The following is a 25,609-nucleotide window of genomic DNA, read 5'->3' on the forward strand; positions in this document are numbered from 1 at the left end:
TCACTGGGTAATTACTGAGATGTTCACTGAGTGAGCAGAGGTGTGAGGAGAGGGAAATGTGAAGGATGAGTGCTCTGTTGCTGTTCTGACAGATGTTCTTGCTTTTGGTCCACAATTTGACAGCGACAACAGAGAAACCCACACGAAGGTAGGTGGTCTCTGGAACCTCCGCTCAGTTTCCAGAGGGGTCCAGATTCCAGAGACTGGTCCTCCAAAAGGAAGAAGTTCCAGAAGTCTACCATCCTCCATCACCTTTCCTGAGGAACACAGAGACTGAGGCAAATGAATCTGGGTTACCATTTCCCTCTCGGTATCACAGGCCCAGGCCAGCTATGGCTCCAGCAGAACAAGAGGGGAGTCGAGACTCAGTTTCTATTTTTTATTTTTCTGTTTTGTTTTTGGTGATCTGAGCTGAATTGAGTTGATTCTGGTCAGTCCTGAATCTTCTAATAGGGAACGGATGAAAGGAAAGGGGAGGAGCCCATGATTAAACAGACCGTTTCTTCTCACTTCCCCATTTGGACTCCAGAACTTGTGTGTTCTCTGGTTAGAAGCCGCCAAGCCTGGAGAGAAGCTTGTGCCTGCAGCTGACCTGCTTCGAGGATGACGCGAATTTCATTGTTCCTACCTCTCCTCAGGGAGAGCAATCAGACTGCCTACATGCCCTCCCGGATTTGGTGCCATATGCTGCTGTGGACAGCTGTGCTGAGTAAGTCAGATCCTCCGGAAGGGAGGCAGGGGTAAGGACACCTGGGTTTGGGTTGGGCTTGTGTAGGGATGAACGAGATGCAGGAAGCATGTCAGCACATTCAAGACTAAGGAGCAGGCTAACAATTAAACTGTAACGCTCTGGCTGGCCTTGGAAAATCGAAGCTGGCAGGAATCTTTGCTGTGACTTGTTTTCCTGTCACTTGGTACCCAGGTCCCTGATGCACTATCTGCTTCCCCATTAGAACCTACTGTCACTCCGCTTCCAGGACACTGCTGCCCTCTCCATCAGAACCTTCCCTGATCGAAATCTAGTGTGCTAGACTTGAGCAAAAAATTAAAGGACGAGTTTCTCTTTGAATTTGTGATTCACACAGGACCAAATCTTAGGCATGATGTGTAGTACGGCTTTAGACATGGGTTGGGGGGAATGCATGCATTTGAGGGGGTATCAGAGGATATTTTCTGTGCCCGTGAAGCCATTCTATCCATCAGAAGAAGCTCCACACCCCTTTAATCTGAGAGGAGAGGCATAGGAAGGTCTGGGTTGTCCTGGGAACTTGGATTCAGAGTATCACAAACCTGGGAAAATCTGGAGTTGTCAATTGTGAGGCCAGCGGATTCTCTCATGCCTCTTTCATTGCATCAGCCTTGCAAGACCCTTGGCCTTGGCGCTGCTTAGTAAGAAAGTTAGGGTCAGGGGCTTAGACTGCGATGGAGGAAGGTTTTCTGGTCCTGGTCTCATCTGTGGGCCAAAGGACAGAAACTGATGGGGCTAGGGGTTAGAAGAGTCTGGGTAAAAGCAGGAAAGGGAGTCTTATTGCAGGACCACCTTGTAAGTTCATTTCCTGGGGTGCCTACCCATACTTCTGAGAAGAAGGCATACAGCCATCCACCCTCCCCACCTCCAAGTTATGTGCAGTGATTCATAATGAAATCTGGTCTGGGCCAAGGGACCTCAGCTCTCAGTGCTGGGTAGGATGTGGCTACCAGGGAGACAGGTATAAAAGATAGACTATGACTATTTCCCAACAAGTATATATATTAAAGTGACACCCCCATAGGTTGGTTTTCACACAGGAAGGCTCAGTCCTAGAGAGGAAATATGCTTTTCTGCTTGTGAGGTACAGCAGTCAATCACTTGATGAAGACCCGAAAGGATGGCATTTTCTTCCTTTTTTTTTTTTTTTTTGGTTAATCTCCATTTTTTCACCATTCTTTTCTGGGGCTCCACACTCAGAACTTCATCACTTGCTTCAACTTTGTAACACCCTCTGACGATGTCTTGGTTGCTCCTGACTTCGATCCTGCGTGCTTACAGAATCTTCCAGTACAGCTATGGGGAGGCAAAGCGCTATCTAAGTGCTCTCGGAGCTGGCCCATTGTCTCCTCCTTATCATGTTCCCATTTCACCCCAATGGATCTTCCTCAGCCAGGCACTGGGGACACCACACTTGGCTCTTACTACCTGTGTTTCTGCTGATTCTTAAAGTTCTTTGTGCCAGACACTGTTCTGGGTTTGGGGTCATATCAGTGAACAAAACAGGCAGTTTTCCTGACCTAAACTACAAGGTATTTGTCTTCCTTACAAAGAGTACATTAGACATGAACATAGTTTTCACCATTGTCTGTTGGCTATAGAATGAATGCACAAATGATGGCCTCTCCCTTCTGCATCTCTTTGCTTTTTTTCCCCTCTTTTTTCATGCACTGTACTATTCTCCTTGCCAATCCTAGATGCTCAAAAGTTTTAGCTATTACTTCTGTGTCACTAGCTCCCAAAATTATTTGTTTTTCCTTCCTCTGTATACTTTAATTTCCCTGCCTGTTGACTAGACATCTATAAATACATTGTCAGCTCAGGAACAAATTTATATTCAAAATGCAATGTAGCATCATTTCCTTACAAATTTTCTTATCTTTCCAATATTTCTATTCACGTGAGCAAAGCCACCTTTTCCCTCATCATCCACTTTTATCATCCTATGTCTCATTAACTGCCAATTTTTACAGTGTTGCCTTTTAAGTTTCTCTTACCTGTGTGTCTTCTTTACTTCCTATTGTCAATGTAGATGAACAAGCAAAGTGATAGGGGAATATAGCCACATTTGATGGAGTCAAATGGTAAATAAGTTAAAGATCCACCTGTGGAATTTGGGAAGTAGAGGCAGGAAGAACTGGAGTTCAAGGCCAACATGGGCTACAATACAAGTTTGCAGCTATCCTAGGCTACCTGAGACCTTGTCTCAATATCAACAACAATAAAAAGGCAAAGGAACTGGCAATGAGGTGATGATAATGATATGTGTGTGTGTGTGTGTGTGTGTGTGTGTGTGTGTGTGTACTTGGAGGTAGACAGTGGTGAGATAGAAGTAGTGGTCAGGTGATCGTAGATGCTGTACTTGAGCAAATGGAAGGAATAAAAGAGGCAAGGGAGGATTGTGACCAAAGCCTCGAACATCTGATTTTGTGGTTTTTGAAGTTCTTGTGTTTTGGAGGGAGGATAACAAGGCCATCTTGGGGTATAAGATGGGCCTGTGTGGCTAAACCGTACAAGAGAAAATTCACTACAGATGAGTAGGTCAAGAAATGAAGAAGCCAGGTGTTGCACAAGCGTGCATTCTAGGCGACGGTCAGCCATCTTTTCCTTACCAATCTCTGACACTTCCTCTTTCCCAATTACTCTGACTCAGCACTTTCAGCTCCAAAATGAACATCTCTTGTTTACTGAGCTAAACAGTAAACTTTGAAAATTTGCCTATGATCATTTAAAAGGTACCCACATGGTTCACGTGGAGCCACACAGATGCCTTATGTAGATTAACACTTAATCCTTACGACAGTTTAAGGCACAGGTGTTGCGGTCATCATTTCCATTTATAAGCACGGGAATCAAAGTAGAGAAAAGTAAAGTGACCTCTGCAAGGTCATGGTGCATCAGCTGCATTAATGACTTTTCTCATTACTCTGACAGAACAGCAGGAAAAAGCATCTTTGGAAAGGGTTTATTTTGGCCTATCATTGGAGCACATGGTGGCGAGAAGGCCTGGTGACAGGCTTCTTGGCTGGCCACCTCCCACCCACACTGAGGAAACAGAGAGAGATGAAGGCTAGTACACAGCTGGGTTCCTCCTTTTCTCTTGTTTTCGTTCAGGCTGGGACCCCAGCCCATTGCATGGTGACACTCAGATTCAGGGTGGGCCTTAGCATTTTAGTTCAACTTTTCCAGAAACTCCCTTTAAGACACAAGGAAGGATCTTTCCATGGCGAGTCTAATCTAGTCAAGCTGGTAATGAAGCTAACTATTGCAGGGGTGAAGTCAACATATTGAGTTCGGTGTTCTTGCTGCCGTCCCACTTGGCATTCACTGTCCTCCAGAATATGGCAAACACCTCCATTTTCAGCTTTGCTCCTCGTTATTGTGGGTGTCTTTTAACAAACCCAAGCAGAGGCCAGGCTGCTGCTTGCTGAGAGTGTTGGCAAGTATCCGTCAATCTTTCTTGGGGAATATTCCTTCACTGTTGGTCACAATTATGGAGTAGCTGAAGCCGCATGACGAATACTTTCTCACTTTTCCTCCTAGACTAAGCCCAGCCAAATACAAAGCTCTAGCATGACTTCCTCCTCTGAACCTCTGTCGCATTTGTCCATACTCTTCCGATGGCATTGAGAATGTCTCTTTTATAAGATGTGGTGGCGCAGCTCTAGGGATGCAGAGCCGGGTAGATCTCGCTGAGCTGAAGGCCAGCCTGGCTTATATAGTGAGGGCTAGGCCAGTTGGGGTTACATAATGAGACTATGTCAAGGCCAAAAGTCTTTTTAAGATTGTATTGCACACATGTTTATTCTTACCAGCAGACTGTTGGCTTTGGTGGGGAGATCAGAGACTTTTCCTTTAGGTACACTCAGTATGAATGTCAGGGCAGGAGGCGATCAGTGCAGTTTCTGGGATTACAGAGGGACAGGGCGATTGGTTTAAGTGTACACACCGAGCTGTGGTGACGTGGGGGTCGGAATCCAGTTTTCTAGAATTCACTTCTCTGCACTTTACCCTTTTACCCCTGAAAGTATTCAGACTTCGAAGACTTTTGACTCTTTCAGCTCATGTACAAGCGGAAGCCCCCATCACGGACAGGTGCACAAATGCACATACACACAGCACACATATTAGGCTCCAGTTTATCTCAGGACCTGCTTGACCGTCATACCCGACAGCGGCACCATGTGTCTCCATCCGTCCATTCAGCATTCCTGTCCCGTGCTTGGCTTCTACTTTCCCTCACCATATATCATTCTGTCTGCTACCACAGGACGTCACAGATGTAGTGTTCTGTTCTTTTAAGTTTTATTTTTGGTGAACGAGTGTTTTGCTTGCATGGACATATACACACCACGTGAGTGCCTGGTGCCTGAGGAGTCCGGAAGAGGATGCCAGATCCCCTTGAACTGGAGCTAGAGATGGTTGTGAGCCACCATGTGGATCCTGGGAACCAAACCCAGGTCCTCTGGAAGAGCAGCCTGTGCTCAGAAATGCTGAGCCATCTCTCTAGCCCCATGGTGTCCTTCTGCAGTTTCTTCCTCTTATCAAATTTGCCTATCAGCAAAAACCTGGAAGACCTAACTGTTAAGCAGAGGGAAGGTGAAATAAATAAACAGGAAAGCCAAATTGTAGGATAGGGTACAATCGCTAAAATGACAACATATAATACACTAAGCTATTAGATCTTGTATTGCTTAGTGAAAAATCAGGCTGGAAAACATTTTTTGGTATGGCCTCTGCTTTTTGTCTGTATACAAAGATTACACCACACACACACACACACACACACATAAACAGAGCTATTCATATATATATATTCATATATATATATTCATATATATATATTCATATATATATATATATTCAAGTGAAAATTCTAAGGACACATATACTAGTATTTTGTCTTGAGTAATTTCTATTTTTATTTCTTTCTTTAGATTTTATTAATTATTTATACAGTATTCTGTATAAATATAATACTGTATAAATATTATACAGAATTCTGCCTGCATGTGTGCCTGCACAACAGAAGAGGGCACCAGCTCTCACTATAGATGGTTGTGAGCCACCATGTGGTTGCTGGGAATTGAACTCAGGACCTTTGGAAGAACAGACAGTGCTCTTAACCTCTGAGCCTTCTCTCCAGCCCTAATTTCTATTTTTCAATAAAGATTATGGATTACCCACCCATGTAATCTGTAGTCCCTCCCCACAAAAGGAAAATGCTGCTCCCAAGATGGACCTTAGCAAAGTCTGATGCACTGAAACACAAATCATATGTTAGCTCCCACAGGGACCTTACCAGTCAAAGGTGTTCAGCCAAATGAAAGTGTCACAGCACACGTGTTACCGGGGAAGGAGCTGACATATTTTTAAAAGTATATATTGTCCAGACAGTGCCAGGGAAGAACCATGCCATGCCGTGAGGGTTGGGCTGCAGGAATGAAGGGGGGTTCTGGGTCTGGGCAGGCATGTCTCGGTGTGGAAGTCTAGGCCCTGGTTGATGTCTGCTTCCTTTCTTACAGATGTTGTTGCTGGGACACATGGTAAGTCCTTGTTTCACGTCTCCTCACTCTCCTCTGTATCACCTCCCTCTTCTCCCAATGGTCTGTCTGGAAGTTATCTGAATTACCAGCCAGCAAGCTCAGGACCAATTCAGGACCAGGAAAGGGCCATTGTTCCCAGAAGACACCTTGCCCTTCTCCTCCTTCCCTCTGTCTGGGGAGGCAGGTGATTAGAAGCCATGGCTGGATAGTCTAGCAACTCTTCCAGTTCTGTTATAGTGAGATGTGGCCAAGTAGCAGAAACAACGAGAATTCTGGTTCTCAACTGCCTTCCACTCTCTAAGTAAAACAGAGAGCTTCTAAAAAGTTGATGTCAAAGAAGCCAAGGATAAATGACCAGAGCCTTGGAAAGGTGGAGGAGAGGGTAAGGATGGAGACAAAATGGTTAGTGGGTAGAGATATGAGATGTGGGTTCTAATGTGCTGTAGCTAGAAGGGTTTCCATTTTTAGGGTTTCTGTTGCTCTGAAGAGACACCGTGACCACAGCAATTCTTATAAAGGAGAACGCTGAATTGGGGCTGGCTTACTGTTCAGGGGTTCAGTCTGTTATCGCCATGGGAAGCATGGCAGCACATGGGCAGACATGGTGTGGGAGAGGTAGCTGAAATTTCTGTATCTGGATGTGCAGGAAGACAGAGTGGTACACTGGGCCTGGCTTGAGCATCTGAAACCTCAAAGCACAACCCCAGTGACACACTTCCTCCAAAAAGGCCACACCTCTTAGGAGTGACACTCCCTATGAGTCTGTGGAGGCCGTTTTTATTCAAACCACCACAAAGGGTAATTATGGTTGCCAGTTTATTATATACTTCACAATAGCTAGCATAGAAGATTTGAACGTTCTCCATACAAACAGATGAAGTGCGAGGTGAGAGACATGCAAATCACTCTGACCATTACATGTTGTGTGCATGTACTGAAGTGTCATACTGGACCCTGCAAATATGTACAGTTATTATGCATCAAAGATTTTCAAAGCTTTATTAAGTTAAAAAACAAAAACAACAGCACATGCCTTTAATCCCAGCATTCAGGAGGCAGAGGTAGGTGGTCCTCTGATTTTTGAGGCCATCCTGTCTCCAGAACAAGGTCCAGAACAGCCAGGCCTACACAGAGGAACCCTGGCCCAAACAACTTAAAAAAAGCAAACAAGAAAACTCCAAAGCCCTCTCTCTTTAAATATAAAACCATACCATCTGCCTAGGCTGTCCCTTTAGTTAGGGTTTCTGTTGTTGCGACGAAACACCATGGCCATAAAGCAAGTTGAGGAGGAAAGGTTTATTTGGCTTACACTCACGTATCACAGTTCATCACTGCAGGAAGCCAGGACAAGAACACAAACAGGGCAGGAACCTGGAGGCAGGAGCTGATGCAGAGGCCATGGAGGACGTGCTGCTTACTGGCTTGCTCCTCACGGCTTGCTCAGCTTGCTTTTTTATAGAACCCAGGGCCACCTGCCCGGGGTGGCACCGCCCACAACGGGCTGGGCCCTCCCCCATCAATTACTAATTAAGAAAACACCCTACAGACGGATCTTATAGAGGCATTTTCTCAACTGGGATTCCCTCCTTTCAGAGGACGCTAGTTTGTATGTCAAGTTGACCAAAGACCAGCCACCACAGAGCTCCAACGTCTGTTCTTCTGACGTAGCGAGCCATCTGCATGCAGGGAAGCAAGTGACAGGAAGGAAGGAGGGAGGGAGGGAGAAGAGAAAAACGTATATCTTGGAGAGAGATATGTATTTCTGGGGTGTCGCCTTTGGCCTCTCCTGCCTCTCTCTTGCTCCATCCTGCTGAGGATCAGTTGCATTCCTCAGAGTTCCCTGGGGCTCCTGGGATGGAATAAATAGAAGGATTAAGTGGAAGAAGCTTTCTGGGCCTGGTCCCACCCTTGGTAGGGTTTTCACCTGAGACTCTGGGGCCTGCTTGGGCTCTTGGGGCTCCCTTGCCTCACACTGCCTTCTCGCTCCAAAATTCAGCGGATCTTCCCAAGGCTGTGGTGAAACTTGAGCCCCCGTGGATCCGGGTGCTCAAGGGAGACCTTGTGACGCTGAAGTGCGAAGGGTCCCACAACCCCGGGAACTCTTCCACCCAGTGGCTCCACAATGGGAGGTCCATCCCGAGCCAGGTCCAGCCCAGCTACACGTTCACAGCCACGGTCAATGACAGCGGAGAATACCGGTGCCGGATGGAGCAGAGCGGCCTCAGCGACCCTGTACATCTGGACGTGATTTCCGGTGAGTAGAGCCGGGCCCAGGGAGCAGCCGGGATACCCGGAAGTTGGGGTAGGGTGGAGTGGGTCCGCTTACTGAAAGGTTTGCAGGAAAAGGGGTGGGCTGGTTTCTGGGAAGCAGCACTGCAAAGGGCTTCTGTCCACTCATTTCCCTTTTTACCAGCCCTTGTAACTTAGTGTGCGTTTGCAGGGCATGAGAATTCCTGAGAAAGTCCTCAGAACGTGTGAATAGCTGTTGGCTGCGGTAGTCCTGATTGAGCAAGAGAAGTTCAAGGACAAGGGCAGACAACTAAATGCGACAGAAAAAGGAAGTCCCTATTTCATAGAAACCCTTCTGTTTCATGACACCCAGCAAAAGGCCAATAGCCTGCAAGTGAATCCAAGCCCAGGGAAGGAACATCTATAGAAATAGAATTAATTTTATTTAACCTTGAATTCAGCTTTCTCGTCTGTTCAGCTGAGGGTGCTAATGCCTCTTTCTGGAGGTGCTGGGCATTTTCCTGACCTCTTGCCCTCGCAGTCCTTGCCTTTCTCTTTCTTCCATCAGCGTGTAGGCACTTGAGGTAAAAAGCTGTGTCTCCTCCATCTCTGTATTTGCAGTATCTGAAACAGGGCAGGGCTTATTAAATCTGTACTGAGCAGATCAACGATTTTACAAGGCTCCTGGCAAGAGGTAGGTTTTCCCCTCATAGAAAAGCCACCAGGCAACTGCATTGATGATGACTGTCTCTGTCCCTCTTCACTTAATTCCCTCCTATCACCTGATCCCAGTTTTTTCCTCAAAAAAGTGTACACACAGCAAGCTAATACTGTAGTTCTACATTTATTACTAGTCATTAAGGAAACCAACATTGTTGGAGGTTCAAGATGTTTTATTATCCCCCAAACAGAAGACTCTGCTGTAACCGCTTCATATTTGTCTCCTCAGTCAGACTGGATTCCTTTCCTCCTGGGAAGGCATTGCACCCCAACTCTTTTGTTCTAAGGGATGGGACTGGGCAGCAGCTGCCTCTTCTCAGGAGAGGAAGGGAAATAGAAATGTATCTTGGATAGTTGTTATGCACCAACAACCACAGCAGCTACAAAAACTGACCATGCCCATTTTCCCAGATGAGAAAAGTGAGGCCCAGAAGAGTTATATTACTTTACAAATGAATGGAGCTAGAGCCAGAGAACTAGATTGCCTAATGCAGGCAAGTCGGTGGTGGTGGTGCGCGCCTTTAGTCCCAGAATTTAAGAGGCAGAAGCAAGCGGTTCTCTGAAAGCTCAAGGCCAGCCTGGTCAACAAAGAGAGTTTCGGGACAGTCAGTGCTGCACAGAAAAACCCTGTCTTTAAAAAGCAAAACAAACAAACAAAAACGAAAACCAATCAACCAACCAACCAACCAAACAAACAAAAAGATTGTCTGATGTTAAACTAAAGTTCTTTCCCTTAGCATATCATATTCTTCCAAGAACAGTGACCTGGGTCTTTGAGCAGAGCCAGGTCCTCTGAATTCTATGGTCCTTTTATGTCTTTCAGACTGGCTGCTTCTCCAGACTCCTCAACTGGTGTTTGAGGAAGGTGAAACCATCGTGTTAAGGTGCCACAGCTGGTTGAACAAACGCCTGAACAAGATTACATTCTTCCAGAATGAAAAAGCTGTGAGATTTCATCATAACAACGATACGTTCTCCATCTTAAAAGCCAACCACAGTCACAGTGGCGACTACTACTGCAAAGGATTTCTAGGAAGGCGATATCAGTCGTCCAAGCCTGTGACCATCACTGTCCAAGGTATGCGGGCTCTGTCAAGATGTTGGCAAGGGAGAAGAGACAGACAAAGGCAAACGTTGGATAGCTCCACCTGGACATCTAGGAATGAATGCCACAGCAACAAAAATGAGGCCAAGTAGCGAGTTGTGAAGGCTTTGTTGAATAACGGCAAGTGGGCTCAGCCCAGAGCTCTTCGCTCGCAGGTGGGGGGTGACAAGGCTGTCTGGCAGCAGCGAAACAGAACCTTGTCCTTGTGCACAGGCTCACCACGCTCCTAGACAGTCCCGAGAGTTGGAGTTTACTTTCTTCATGTACCTTATGTAATAGCCATTCGTGTAATAGCCTGGCATGTTCATAGCAGGGTACCCCCAATTCTGAGAAGCTTCAGCTCCGCCCCCCCCCCCCCCGCCGCCTCTGAGAGCTTTCCCTTCTGCTACTGCATCGCCGCCAGTGTGCCTTCATTGGTTTGGTGGAAACACTTAGTTATTGGGGAGGTATAAGTCTGTCCACAGAAACCTTTGCAGATGAGGTTACACCAATGAGCGAGCGACCCGGACACAGCAACTCTAGGTGACAAACTCTGGGCATATAGCAATGGAGGAGGAGGAGGGGGTGGATTCACAGAGAATACTTATTGCCTGTCACCGTATCTGTCTTCTCCAGGGCCCAAATCCAGCGGTTCTTTACCAGTATTGACAATCATAGCGGCTGTCACAGGAATTGCTCTCGCAGCCATTGTCATTATCATAGTATCCTTGATCTATCTCAAGAAAAAAAAGGCTCCAGGTTGGTGGCTCTCTTTGGTTCCTCTTATTATCAGTTAGCTGGGGTTATCGAGGGGTTGGAGACTCATTTACTTTTGATCTAGTCTCATCATTTTCGTTCGTCCACTTACAAATTCATCTGTTAAACAAGGCTTAAACAAACTAGATGATGCGCCGTGAACTGTGCTGGACACTGTCATGTCTGGCTCCATTTCTACCCTCAGCCCCAGCACTGTGAGGAATACAGACGCACACGTGGACACTTATAAGAAGGGATTAGAGTAATGAAACGATAGAGACGTGACTCTGAACTGTAGGTCGTAGCACATTTCGGTATTCCCAGGACAGGAAGGCAAAGCGGATGAAAGTCTGAAGCCATGAGCAGTGAGATGACTCAGTGGGTACAGGTGCTTGCAGTCCAAGCCTGGTGATCGAGTTCTAGCTCTGGTTCCCAAGTTAAGGTGGAAAGGGAGAACTGATCCCACGATGGTGTCCTCTGACCTTCATAGATGTGCTGCGGTGTAACTCCCCTCCACCACCCCCACCACCGTCACACACGCACAACAACAAATAAGTTAAAAGATTTTATCTCAGTGAGTCTGAAGTTAGCCCCGGCTGAAGGATGTTTAAAGCCAGCCTGTGCTGTGCAGAAAGACCCTTCTTAAATTTAAAAAAGAGAGACGATTCCGTGACCTCATGTGTTTGTCAGCTTTCTGTCACTGAACAAGGTACTTCAGATAATCCGCTTATGAAGAGAAAAAGTTGCTAGGCATGATAGTAAATAGTTCATATTTAGGAGGCCAAATTCAAGAGCCTATCTTAAAATAAATAGCTAAATAAACTGAAAGGTTTATTTTAGCATGGCTTTATAGGACTTGGTCTGTTTTTTTTTTTTTTTTGCCCTGTTTCTTTGGGCCTTTGACAAGCTATAATCACAGGAGACACATACAACAGAATAAAACTGCAAAGGGATCAAGGAGGACATTGGGAACCCCATAATCTTCAAGAGCATGTTCCTGATGACCTAAAGACTTCCAGCTAGGCCCATTAAAGTTCCTGCTTCCTCCCGATAATTCCCCCTGGTGACCAACCACATGAGATTTTAATGGACATTCTACATCCAAACAGTGGCAGGCAGCCTGGCTGGGGCAGCTGGAGACATGTAATACTGAGTAAGTTACTCAACCTCTGCTCCTCAGCTTACTTGTCTGGAAAATGAAAAGCACTACAGGACCCATCTTACAGGAAAGAGTATTATGACAATGAGCACGCCAAAGCCTTTGTACCAGAGCCCGGCAGACAGTAAAGAACACATAGGTAGGAGACAGAGAGATGGCTCGGTAGGACCCAGGCTCAATTCTCAGCTCCCACATGGCAGCTCACAACTGTCTGTAACAGTTCCAGGGGACTCAGCACCCTCACACAGTCACACATGCAGGGGAAAACACCAATTCCCATAAAATAAAAATAAATAAATAATTTTTAAAAAGAGTATAGCAGTATAAACTGTCTCCACAGTGGAGAAGGGTAAATCTGGAGATAGCCATTAGCTAGGAAAGGTGGAAGAGTATTATTCTAGGAACTGTGGCCAAGGCGTGGAAATGAGGAATATTGTGGACAGGTCAATGGAAGTCATTGAGAAGGGGGAAATACTGCTACTACCTAATACCTAATACCTCACAACACTCTTCACAGTTGGCTCATGGGAATTCAGTTATGGATGCTAAGTAAATATTGAGAGATGCAGAGAGAAAGGTAACACCTTTTTTTTTTTTTTTTCTTCGAGGCAGGGTCTCGCAGTATAACCCTGGGTGGTCTGGAACTCACTGTGTTGACCAGGCTGGCCTACAGAGATCCTCTTGCCTCTGTTTCCTGAGTGCTGGGATTAAAGACATGCTTCATCATACCCAACCAAAAGACCACACCTTTAAAAGGCTGGGCAAGCCCAAGAATGATGTCTTTTGTGACATCCCTTGGAGTTCTCTTGGGCTCCACTATGGGCTCCGGAGTTTCCTGAGCAAAGGAGCGGGAAAATGGGGAAAAGAGGCGGTGACAGTGTGAGGGAAAGAAAGGTCTATGTTGCTTTTAACTCTGTTCTGACCCTGGTCCTTGATCCTCATATCTCAGGACTCACCCCATAATCCTACTAACTTCCTACATGCCCCTCCTAGCTCTCCCAGGAAACCCTGATCACAGGGACATGGGAGAAACCCTTCCTGAGGAGCTAGGTGAGTACACTGAGCCCACTGAGGGCTCAGTGCCGGTCAGCCCAGGGCCTCCACGTGGACTGGAGCCAGCAAGCAGCAGCTCGTGTGAGTTCAGTGGGAGCGCAGGAGAGGGAGGAGCCGTGGGAGAATGGCTGGGACTCAAATCTCTTGGGCAGTTCTGAGTCTAACTCTTGGACCTACGAAGGAACACTGGTTGCAGAGAGAGAAAGAGGGTGGGGCTGTGACTAAGATTCTAGATAAACAAGGAGTCTGGAGACATTTCCAGAGCAGGGCTGCAGAGGCATCGGGATCTTCCTGGGGAGATGTGTGACGCCAAGGGATAGGGTTAGCAGCTGTGTGACCTTGGCCAATAGGATTAAGGAGACGAAAAGAGGAGGTCTGAGGTAACCCTGGAGATTTATTTTCAGGAATGTGTTCCTGCGTAGGAGCAGGCATAGTACAGTTCAACTTTCAGTAGAATACTGAGAGGAGATTTGAGTTGAGGAAATTCTGGGGGATCAGAGCTATGCACAGGTTATACTTTGTGGGCACTAATGCCGTGGCTCTAATGCCTACTCAACACTGGTTTCTCAAACACTGGCCTGATCCTTCCACACAACGGAATCTGGAATAGGCCGCTCCCCATGGTGATTGAAGTCACTTCTCTGAGGAAGTAGGTGGGTGGGTGAGTGGTTTGGATGACCTCTGAACCTTTATAGGCCTGAGACTTGAAAGCCAGTGGCCTTTCAACCCTGGTGCAGGAGGAAGAATATAGAAGGAGCAGGAATATTTCAGGCAATTGCCTGACTGTAGTTAAAGACAGAGCATAAAGGCAAGCAGGATTTTCTCTAGGGGCTTCCATGACAGCAGAAATAGGCAGGAAAAATGAGTTCCTTAGAGATTCCACTTCAAGGGGCTGGAGTATGACTCAGAACAGAGCCAACAGATATGAGAGCTTGAGCAAAGTAGTATTCACTTAGCTTCGCTTCGAACAGGGTCCATGCTCCTCAGCCAGGCTACGTGGGATCCACATTTGGGATCAAACTAGGTCTACACCACAATGTCTAACCATAACTGGACTCACTTCCTTGTCTGGCTTTGTATAGTCTGGTATAAACACATTTCACAAGGCATTTCTGCAGCCTGGCACTGGAGCTGGTGGTTTCCCCTAAAGGCGTCATTAGCTGCTGGGATTCCTAAGAAGTGGAAAAAAGAAAAAAAAAGTGGTGGGGGAGGGATTCTGAATGTGTTGTGGGGCAGATTTTGGAACATGGCAAATAGGGGGCTCTTTGTGTCGAGGAAGCAAGTGCAGAGACTGAGGCATTGTCTTAGACTCTTCCCCCACTTCCCAAAATGCTTGTTTACAGACACTGGGGCTGCTTTTCATACTGGCAAAGGGAACCCAGGTCAAAAGCATAAAAGAATGTGGTTTTCGGGATATTTATCAGAAAAAAATTTTGTCTCTTTCTTCTCTCTCTTTCCTATCTTCCCTCTCTCCTCTGCTCCCTTTCTCGCCTCTTTTTTCTTTCTCCCTCTCCTCTCTCTTTTTCTTTTTCATGTCAGAGTACCTGTTTCTTCAGTGCTTCAACAAGAATAAACTACACTACAGCCTGTGGCAGGCACAAATCGGAACTGGATCTCACTCTGATCTAAACACTCCTCTTTCTCCCACCTCTCAGAGCTTCAAGCTGCCTGGCTTGTTGCTGGGAAAGTTGAACGATCATCTAAAAGGAATGTAGCAAGAATTTGTTTCCCTTTGCCAGCATGGCCAGTGGGGAAGGCTGGATTCCAAGATGGCCAGGGAAGGAGGCTATAATTGTGGCGCTGCTTGGCCCAACAGCCTGGGTTGGGGTTGGCAAACCTTGTCTTGGCTCTGCTTTGAGCTTTGGTTTTGCAGCCTCAATAACAGCATATTAGGCCATCTTTTCCAGCTGTACCCAAGTTGATCTTTTTTTTTTTTTTTTTTTTTTTTTAATCCACAGACAATCCTTCTGATCCCGAAGAGGTTGCCAAAACCGAGGTGAGTGAGCCCAGCCGTGTCCCCTTCCCTCTCCCTGCTCTGCTTTCCCCATGACCCCTCTGCAGCTCTTGTGGCTCATTTCTGCTTTCTCTAGGTTGAGAATTCAATCACCTATTCCCTTCTCAAGCATCCCGAAACTCTGGATGAAGAAGCGGATCCTGACTACCAGAACCACATTTAATCTCCCTTGTCTTGGTTTGGGATTGGGAAAAGAGAACCAGAGAGGCCAGGCTCTAGTGTCTCCTGGTCAAAGGGATGCTGTACATATTACTCACCTGTGTGAGTCCTGAAACCAACAGACACTACACTACTGGTCCCCAGTGGTTGACTGTACTAATAAAGACCATGACTTAACTGCTTCCCAACTCAAGACTCTTCTGCTATAGATCCACACGGCCAATGAAATTAATCAACTTATTAAGAGACTGCGGCAATGTGGGAACTGCTTATATTACAGGCTACATGTTAGGATGTCTGATCTCAGCAAGGAAAAACTAGACTTGTACCAAACATGTCAAAAAGTGATGCTTCAGGCTGCTGGAATGATAAGCAACTTTAATCTTCTTCCTTGTTTTTCTATAAAGGTCACATGTTACTTTTATAGTAAAATACTGTAAAAACAACTTTCTGTTTACTCTTTCAGGGCTGTAGTGATTGGTGTGTAGTCTGAGCTCTCTGGGGATTCTGTTGGGCTTCTGGGAGGAGGATCTTGGGGAGATGGGTTAACACTGCCCTGGGGAGACAAAAGCATCTCAGATAGGACACTCATGACAAAACAAAGCAATGATTATACCCAAATCTAGCTTGGTGCACCAATGAGTTTACTGGGCTAACTTACAGGAACATGGGTGAGGGGTTCTTTTCAGGAGTGTGGGTCACCTTGAAAGAGCAGTTGGGGATGGTTTATTTGATCTTCTTCAAACACTCAGTCCTGAGGCCTCTGCCTCCAGAGCTCCCACAGTGACAAGCATGCACTACAAGCCTCACAGCCAGCCCAGTAGGAGCAGACAGGCAATAGGGTAGAGAGCAGAGGGTGATTTGGAATAAAGGGCAAGTGCCCCTCTGCTTCACACTGACCACTTTTCCAGTGAATTTTTCTTCTTGTTTCCATGCCTCCTTCTTCTCCTTCCTCCTCTGACAAAGTAGAATAATCACTCTGTGGTTTTTCTTTGTTTCTTTGTTTGTTTGTTTTTTTGAGACAGGGTTTCTCTGTGTAGCCTTGGCTGTCCTGGACTCACTTTGCAGACAGGCTGGCTTCAAACTCACAGAGATCCACCTGCCTCTGCTCCCCCTGAGTGCTGGGATTTCAGGCTTGCGCCACCACGCCCAGCCAATCACTCTGTTATGTAACAGAAAGTTAAACTTCAGATGAATGGAAGCAGGAACTGAAAGATGGCCTTGAACTGATCTTCCTGCTTTTCTGTTTCAATTGCTGGGATTATAGGCATGTGCCAGCATACCCAGCTGCTACATGTACTTTTAAAATCAGATTACCCCAGGAATGCTAGCAGAGACTGATGTATCAACCAAGGACGGTGAAGGGAGAGGACCTAGACCCCCCTGCTCAGATGTAGCCCATGGGCACCTCAGGCTCCACGTGGGTCCCCGAGTAAGGGGAGCAGGGGCTCTCTCTGACATTAACTTAGCATGCTGGGACTACATGTTACGGGTGCAGGCATATAAGGGACAAAAGAGCAGAAGTCCTCTGATGTCCTCATTGCCCTTAATTCTGCTCACGCTCTCTCTCAAATGAATAACCGACGTTGGAGGTGTTGTGTACATTTGGATGTATATTTACTATATCATAGCTTTTAGAAAGCCTACACATGAGATACTTTACACATGATTATGTTGTTGACTCATTTTGGCGGGGTCTTTCTGGATCTCAGCCTAGCTCCAGGTTCATTGAGAGAACCCATCTCACAGGATTAAGCCGAGAAAGACAGGGCAGGACACCCAGTGTTTTCCTTTGACCCCTGCTCACCCACGCATAGGCACTCCCCCATGTGTGTGCGTACAAAAGACACATAAATAACATAAATAAATTAATAAATAAGAATAGAAAATACTCTCGCCAGAATTTCTGCTTTGAGCTCCCTGATAACCAAGACATCTTGCGTGGCTCTTAGTGGTTCAGTCCAAACACACAGAAAAATAAGGTCATTTGACACCACGGAGAATGCATCTGGAAGTTCTTGTATTACTAACGTGTACCTTTAAATAAAAGCCTTACATGTCCCAAGGAATCTAGTGCGCTTTTTCTCAGATCCTCTTTAGCAAGGCTTCTCCTGACCACCGCTATTACTTTGTTTTTATTTTCTCAGTGGTACAGTATAGGTAAATTATGTATCTTCTTGTTTATATATTCTCATATATATATGCTAAAATGTAAGCTCAATACTGTCCTTTGTTTTCATTATTCACTAATGTACTCCAGAGACCAGAACTATAATACATTAGATTGTTGAATGAATTAATGAATAAAGCTTTCCTCTCGTAGTTTCTGGTTTATTTGATAGTCTTGCATGCTAGTTAAGTGTTCTACTACCACCAAGCTACCTGCCCAGGGTGTCATTTGATATTCTTAATGCCTTGGCTTGGATTTGTTCCCCTAAAATCATGTGTTGGAGACATAACCACCAATGCAAGAGTTGGGATGTGGGGTCCCATGGGAGGCGACCAGCCCATAGGCAGTGAGCTGGTTCTGTGGGAGTGGATTCCTTCTGAAAGGATGAGTTTGGTTTCTTTTTGGCTCTGTCTCTCCTTCCTGCTCCACTTTCCCCCTTCTCAACCCATGGGACCCAGCAGGAAAGCCCTTATCAGAGTCTGGTGCCTCAGTCTTGAACTCCTCAGCCTCCAGAATCACATGTTAATAAGGAATTACCCACATCTGTGGGATTTTGTCATAGCAACCTGGAGGAGGCTTTCTGAATCTCAAAAGTTCAACAAAAGCCTACTTGTTATCTTTCCTTGAAACCTGACCAAATTTATCTAAAAATCTTAAATGGTTTAGAAAATATCTGAACTTAAATACACTTGGAAATCCTTTTTTAATTTGGTGTAAGTTAAAGACCTAACTTCATTTTTACATGTGTTGAGGTCAGTTATTCCAATGTCATTCTTGAATAAATGATTGGAAATGCTACCAGTATCATTATCAGCTCCCCAACACAAGTTTACATTTGCTTTCAGTTTCCCTTCCATCACCTTATTCCATTTGTTTTTTTTTTCCTGCCTCAATATCACACACTTGTTTATTGTAGCTCTACAGTATTTTCATATGTAGAAAGCCCAATTTTTCTCTCATTCATTTGTTTCAAGATTTTCTTGCTGCTGTTGTGCTGTTTCTCTTCCAGATGGACTTTAGAATTCCATATACCATAGGGTATTGGGAGAATTACATTGTCTATGTAGATTACTTGGGTAAGGTTGACATCTGTGTTACATTGAAACCTCTCAAGTTACAATTTTTTGTTTGTTTAGATAATTGACTTCTCCTATATCATATGGCTTTTTTTTTCCCACTAGAGCCTTAACTACCTCCCCCCCCTTCATATCACTATCACTGTGGTTAGAATTTCCTATCCTTTTCGAAGCCAATTTTGAAAACATGTTGTTGTTGTTTTTTTTTTCCTGGAAAGTCACACATTTTATTAATTGGTATGCAGCCAAATGCTGCTCCCCTCTTTTTTTTCTTTTCTTTTCTTTTCTTTTCTTTTCTTTTCTTTTCTTTTCTTTTCTTTTCTCCTTTCTTCCCACCTCCCTTTCTTTTCTTTGTCATAATCTCATGCAGCCTAGGCTGACTTCAAAATCCCTATATATAGCTGAGGATAGCCTTGATTCTCCTGTCTCCACTTCCCAATTGCTAGAATTGTAGGTGTGTGCCGACACCCAATTTATGTGATCCTCAGGATCACATTCAGGGTTTCCTGCAGCTGAGCTACACCCCAACCCAAATACAGCATCTTCTTTCTTTCTCTTTTCTTTCTTTCTTTCTTTTTTTTTTTTTTTTGTAATTTGTGTGTTTATGCTTACCCATGGACTCCTCCTCCATTCTTAACTTTTGGGTTTTTTTTTTTTTTTTTTTTGTTTTGTTTTTTAAATCAGGATGACTTGTTTGCAAATAACAGGAAATCATAGTTAAAATTAACTTAAACAATAAGGAAATCTATTATCTTCCATAACAAAAAGTTCAGAGACAAAGTGTCTCCTTGCATCAGGATTCTGAGCCCCGCCCCTCCCTTTTTTTTTTTTTTCAATCCTCTGGATATTGCACTTGAGCTAACATGAGCACATAACAATGCCAAATGTCATAACGTGGTATCTAGGAAAAAGAGGGAATTAATTTAATTATTTTTTTGATGTGTCCCCTGAGAACAAGGAAAATATTCCCAGAAGCCTTTGGTAATGCTCTTATCATATGGATCAGGACATACTGATGTAATAGCTAGCTTAATCCTTTCAAAGCAGAGTGATTGTTGACACCGAAACCCCTCATCACGGTGTCTTTGTCCATCCTAAAAGCCTTGCTAAAAACAGGTTTGCCTGTTTTTATTTTTCCTTTTTGTCCTGTGATAACTTTGATTCATTAATCAAGTATTTTGCCTTTTTCTTGCTTTCAGGCATGCTATTTTCTACTTTATTTAGATTTGCATGTTATATTACTTACTGCTAAATTTCTTATTTTCAAACAAAGCAATTGAAGGCTGTAACATTTCCTCTACTGATCTTCTGGCCATAAGCCTTTGGCTTAAACATGCATGTCTGTCAATGCTCTTTTTAAGTAATTTATCATCTTAGCCTTATTTTCTTCTTTTCCTAAGCTTTATTTTTATTTTGTGTGTGTGTGTGTGTCTGTGTGTGTGTGTGTGTGTGGTGTGTGTGTGTGTGTGTGTTTACATGCAGTACCCGAAGGAGCTGAAGTTGCAGGAGAATGTGGGCCTTCCGTGTAGATTCTGGCAATTGAACTCACATCCTCTGAAAGAGCAGCCAGTGTTCATAACAGCTCATCCCTCTCTCTAGCTCCTTTACACTCTTATTAACCAAAGCCAAGCATTTGTTGTGTTGGTTTTAAACACTGTCTTTCTTTATTGCCTACTTTATTACACAATGGCTGGCAAAGACGGCCTGACTGACTTTTCTGCATGAATATCTGTAAGTACATGTGTGAAGACAATGCTCTCACTTGAAAAAGAAATTACATTTTGCATCACTCCCACTTAAATTGAGTTGCATCACAATACAGGCGTGTCACAAGACAGTTTTGGCTTCCTTCTTTCCCTACGTCCCCTCAGTCCTGAATCCCATATGAAATCATCTTCAGCTCTTTTAACTGTGTCTTCTGAGAATCTACTTCCATATTTCCAAGCAATAGACTGTGTTGCTATCTTTGGGGCTTTTTTTTTTTCCCAAAAATAATTTCACCCACTTGATTTCCTGCTGTAGAACTTGGGTCTGGTCTTGTCCATTGTGTCTACTTGCCTCCCACTCTCCCGTCAGATGCTCTCATGTAGCCTGTCACGATTTCATGGTCACTTTTTATTCTGGAGACACTTGTCTGATTACATTTCCTTTCTTGAACAACCTTCTTCCCCGCCAGAGACTGTCAAGGCTTAATTTTTGTCACTTTCTTAGTTGAATACGTGTCTATCATTGGCTTTTTCCTAACACTGAAAAAGGAACACTGCACAAAACCTTAATACCGTTTTCCATGAGGTAAGATGCACGGCATGCTTTATTGTCTCTTTTTCTTCAACACAGTCTCCTTCTCAGCACTGATTTGGGTGTTTCATCTCTAGGGTTCTTGCTCATCTGAGTTCCTGGGACTCCTTTAGTACTAAATCCCTTTTATTCCAAATCCTGGTTTCTGTATTGGTTTATATTCTTGCCAGGCTAGAGGATGTTTTCCAGGGGCAGGGTAGGAAAAGGTGTGTGGGGGAGTATAGCAGATAATGCTGATATCTACCTCATAGTCATTCCGCTTCCCTGAGTTCATCTGCCTCGGCTGGCTGCTTCACATTTTACTGAGAACTAAACTGTGGTAGGAAACACTAGTCACCAGTAAACAGTTCCTCTGGGTAGAAAGCTCCATAAGAATTTAATTTCTCCTATACAGACTTTACAACTTCCCCCTCTCCTCAGATGCCTTCTGTCAGACAAGGTTTCATGTTGTAGCCAGGCTGCTCTAGAATTCACTATGTAGACCAGGCTGGCCTCAAAGACATGGTGATCATCCTGCTTTAGCAAACAACGGAAAGATGAACCCTCGTGGTGAGCTCCAGATACAGCCTGCCTGCCTCTGTGCTGTACCATGCAGGATGTCCATTCTGAAAAATTAACTGTGAAAGAAATGCAAGCACAGAAAGAATCATGTTAGTCCGTATCTGGCTTTTCTACCTTGTAACCCCAAAGTAGTTATGTGTGTGCTTTTCTTTCCATTTTGCTTCCTCCCTCCCTCTCTCCCATCTCCTTCCCTTCTTCCTTCTTCTTGAAAGACACACACAAACAAGCCAAGATGTGAATAACTTTGTATATTGGATACGTTTCAAAATCTTAGAAAGAGAAGGGCATCACTACAGCCTACAGCTCTGCAGTAAGCATAAAAGTGCTGCTAGAGTTGCCAGGCACAGTGGCGCACACCTGCCATCCCAGCACTCAGGGAGGCAGAGGCAGGCAGATTGCTGTGAGTTCAAGGCCAGCCTGGTCTATAAGGCAAGTCCAGGACAGCCAAGGCTACACAGAAAAAAACCCTGTCTCAAAAAAAAAAAAAAAAAAAAAAAAGTGCTGGTAGAGCCAGTAAAAAGACACCTGTCTTAAGCCTTATATCCTGGTCTCATCCCTGGGACTCATATGGTGAAAGGCAAGAAGCAACTCCCACAGTTGTCATTTGACCTCCAGTTTATACCATGGCTCACACGTGTTAGTGTCTGTACCCACATGCACAAAGAACACGTGTTTATTCACATCAGTAAGTTTGACATCTGGACAAATTCCATGACAGCTGTCTACAAACTGTTCAAGCTCGTTTATGAAATGTGCAAATGAAAGTATTAACCTCAAAGTCTTGAGACCAAATGGGTCTGAAAAAAGGGTTTACTGAACCATATATATAAACCAGTATGTACTATAAACCAGCACAGATGGTAGAAAAAAAGTTGGCAGCAGTTGAATAGTGTCTACTGGACCAGAACCCAGAACTAAGAACTTTTGAGGCAAGGTCTCCTATAGCCAGATTGGCTAAATGTTCTATGTAGCTGAGGATTACCTTGAACTCCTGATCTTTCTGTCTCCTCATTCAAATACATGCTGAGATTACATATTTACACCCCCATGCCCAATTTTAGGTGGTATTGGGTCTTGTACCCAGGGCTTCACGAATGCTAGGCAAACATTCCACCAGCCTAAGAGCGCTTCAAATAAAATTTAAAAACCAATTTTAGATTTATATTATTTTATTTATATGAGTGTTTTGCCTGCAAATATGTGTGTGTGCCTGGTGCCTGAGGGGCCAGAAGAAGCCTTTAGATCTCCTGGAACTGCATTTGCAGACAGTTGTGAGGCAGCACATGGGTGCTGAGAATCAAGTGTTCTAACCACTGAATCACCTCTCCAGGCCCTTAAATTTGTTTAAAAACTTATTTAAGTGTGTGTGTGTGTGTGTGTGTGTGTGTCCCAGTTTGCTATGGCATAAGTGTGGAGGTCAGAGGACAGCTCTCTGGCATTGGCTTTCTCCTGCCTTCTGTGATCCAGGTCCTGAACTCAGCTCATCAGGCCTGCATACAGGTGCCTGTACCCGCTCACCCACCTTGCCAGCCTCAATTAATTTCAAAAACAGTTGTGTTGTACCCGGATGGGCAAGATGACCGTTGAGAGGTTATTGGGCTTTTGTTTCATCGATATTTTCATTCTTCTCTTTTCTTCTTTCAGACTTTCATGACCTGCTCCTTCTCAACAGTCACTAGCTCACAAAAATGTCCACCCCTTCTTTCTCTGGAACTCTCAGAATCCATGAGTTTTAATCCTTAAGACTACAAACAAAATCCTTTTTTTAATTTTTATAGTGTGTTAGTTACTTTTCTTGTTGGTGAAATACCCAACTAAACTAAAGCAACTTAAGGAAAGAGGAATGCGTTTTGGTTCCTGGTTTGAAGGGACATAGTCCATCGTGGTGGGAAGGACTATTGCAGCAAGAGTGTGAAGATAATCTGGTCAAGCCGAGTTTCGGTCAGAAGCAGAGAGAGACGAACACTGGCACTCCGTTGGCTTCCTCCTCCTTCCCTCTATTTATTCCAAGTCCAGGTTTTTGGTTTATCTGTCCTCTTCTTAGAAATCGGCACCATCACAGCAGCGCTGTGATATCTATTCCTTTTGCTTTTGGCAGCACCAACCCTATTCTTTTGCTGTTTTCTGGAGGTCTTTTTCTTCTCATAAAGGTCATGTCTTGCAAGTCTGTGTTTAGGCTCATTCTTCTCTGCGTAATCCGAAGACCATAGAGCACGCCAAAGCCAGTTGTCTTGCCACTACCGATCCAAATACAAAGATGACCTTTGGTGTGATTTCGTAGCTTTGGGCTAGCTTTTCCTGAACCTCTGTCTTTGGTACTGTTGTCTTCCCAGAGAACCGCAACGACTATTTGTTTTCTCTGAAGTGGATGGGAACTGAAAATCCAGTCAAGTTGACAAGGAAGATTAACTGTTGCCTACATTTTCTAAGCAATCATCAAGTCCTCTGGAAGAGCAGGCAATGCTCTGAACCACTGAGCCCTTTCTCCAGCTCCCACGTTATCACTGTTCTTATTGAGCATGGTCTGGAAAGTTCTAGACAATGCAATACAGCAGAACAACAAATAAAACCATATTGATCAAAGAAGTATAATTGTCCCTATTTTAATGTGACACGGTCTTTGAAAGTTTTTTTGTTTGTTTGTTTGTTTGTTTGTTTTTTAGGTGGGAGAGAAAGATGGGATTGAACCCAGAACTTTGTACTTGCTAAGCATGCGTTCTACCATTGAGTCACATTCCAGCTCCGTTCATATAAATGTAAGAACTATTGCCAGCCATGGTATTACATGCCTTAAGTCCACAATGAGAGCCCCAGAGATGTAAAGTGAAATTGAGGCAGTTTATTTTATGACCTTGCGAGGCCGATGAACTGACTGAGTGCAGAGAACACTTAAGCTCTGAATGTGTGGCCTCCTCTCTTTTGAATTATCAGGAGGCCCGGGCTTAGGTGTTATTTAGGTCATCTTTCCTTCTGCCACTCAGGCTTCTTTCCTCCCCCAAACCCGGTGCGATTTCATCTCTGTGTTTCACATCCTGTTTATTTTAAAGCTTGTCAGATACACGACCTCTCAGGCAAGCAGAAATGCTGATAGTTTTCTCCTCTGCACTTCTGGATTGTGTGGATGTGGGGTAGGCAGTTTAGCAGCAGTTGGGTGGGGAAGAAGAGCTAGACTTGCAGGCGTCAGCAGGGGTCTAGCATTTTCTGTTTACTTGTACCTGGATATAAGTTGGCTTGAGGCGCCTTTGAAAATGAACTATCAGATTTTATTTCAAAAAGAAAAAAGAAAATCCCAGATCTTTATCTAGATGTCATGAATTCGCTAACGGAAACATATTAACACATTTGTGCCTTTTCACAATAAATTTGCAAGGTATGATGGATTTGTTGGCAACAATCTGCCAAGTAGTTCCTCTTCCTTTGACAGCTGCCTACACAGATGCAATTTCTTTTATTCTAATTTTAATTACTGATATTAACACCCAGGCAGATCACACATTACACAGTGAATCTATACTCTGTGATCTATCTATTTATCTATCTATCTTTCTATCTATCTATCTATCTATCTATCTATCTATCTATCTATCTATCTCTATCTCTCTCTATCTCTCTCTATATATCTATCTACCTACCTATCTATCATCTATCTCTATTATTTGTCACCTAACTATCTATTGGCTATATATCCATCTATGTGTCTATGTATACCATCTGTCTGTTTGTTTGTCTGTAAGTTACAAGATGGCTGCAAAGAGTTAGGAGGCTACTGAAGGGTTCAAAAAAAATTCAAAGCAAACCTGAGAGGCGGAAGCTGGGACACTGAAAAGTACATGAAGTCCCTTCAGGAATAAGACTGCGGGTCTGCTGGAAACACTGTGCCTATTATTGCTGTAGAGCCAGAATGCAATGTCAGAGTTGGGCTTCAGAAGCAAGGTGTTGGACCACGGAGGCTATAGAAGCAACAAGCAGGATCTGGTCCAGATGAAGGAATAGATAGATAGATAGATAGATAGATAGATAGATAGATAGATAGATA

General features: G+C 44.4%; 1 protein-coding gene across 2 annotated transcripts; it reads left to right on the forward strand.

The window, feature by feature from the left end:
- Positions 1-533: 533 nt before the first annotated feature.
- Fcgr2b (Fc gamma receptor IIb) lies at positions 534-17,790 on the forward strand. Of its 2 annotated transcripts, XM_055624451.1 has the most exons (8): positions 534-709; positions 6,274-6,294; positions 8,291-8,548; positions 10,067-10,321; positions 10,964-11,086; positions 13,236-13,376; positions 15,254-15,291; positions 15,386-17,790. In XM_055624451.1, the coding sequence occupies exons 1-8, from the start codon at positions 604-606 to the stop codon at positions 15,470-15,472; spliced, it is 1,029 nt and encodes a 342-aa protein (XP_055480426.1). In that variant the 5' UTR covers positions 534-603; the 3' UTR covers positions 15,473-17,790. The 2 variants fall into 2 exon arrangements, with proteins under 2 accessions (XP_055480426.1, XP_055480423.1); XM_055624448.1 differs by lacking the exon at positions 13,236-13,376.
- Positions 17,791-25,609: the final 7,819 nt, after the last annotated feature.

The sequence above is a fragment of the Psammomys obesus genome, unplaced genomic scaffold, assembly GCF_907164565.1.
Source record: "Psammomys obesus unplaced genomic scaffold, mPsaObe1.curated_primary_1811, whole genome shotgun sequence".
Lineage (NCBI taxonomy): Eukaryota > Metazoa > Chordata > Mammalia > Rodentia > Muridae > Psammomys > Psammomys obesus.

What these genes read in the sequence shown, in the direction of transcription:
- Fcgr2b (XM_055624451.1), top strand. Translation starts at nt 604, where the DNA reads ATGACGCGAATTTCATTGTTCCTACCTCTCCTCAGGGAGAGCAATCAG. An exon ending in TGTTGTTGCTGGGACACATG is followed by an intron (nt 6,295 to 8,290) that starts GTAAGTCCTTGT and finishes TCCAAAATTCAG; the next exon opens with CGGATCTTCCCAAGGCTGTG. An exon ending in ACATCTGGACGTGATTTCCG is followed by an intron (nt 8,549 to 10,066) that starts GTGAGTAGAGCC and finishes TATGTCTTTCAG; the next exon opens with ACTGGCTGCTTCTCCAGACT.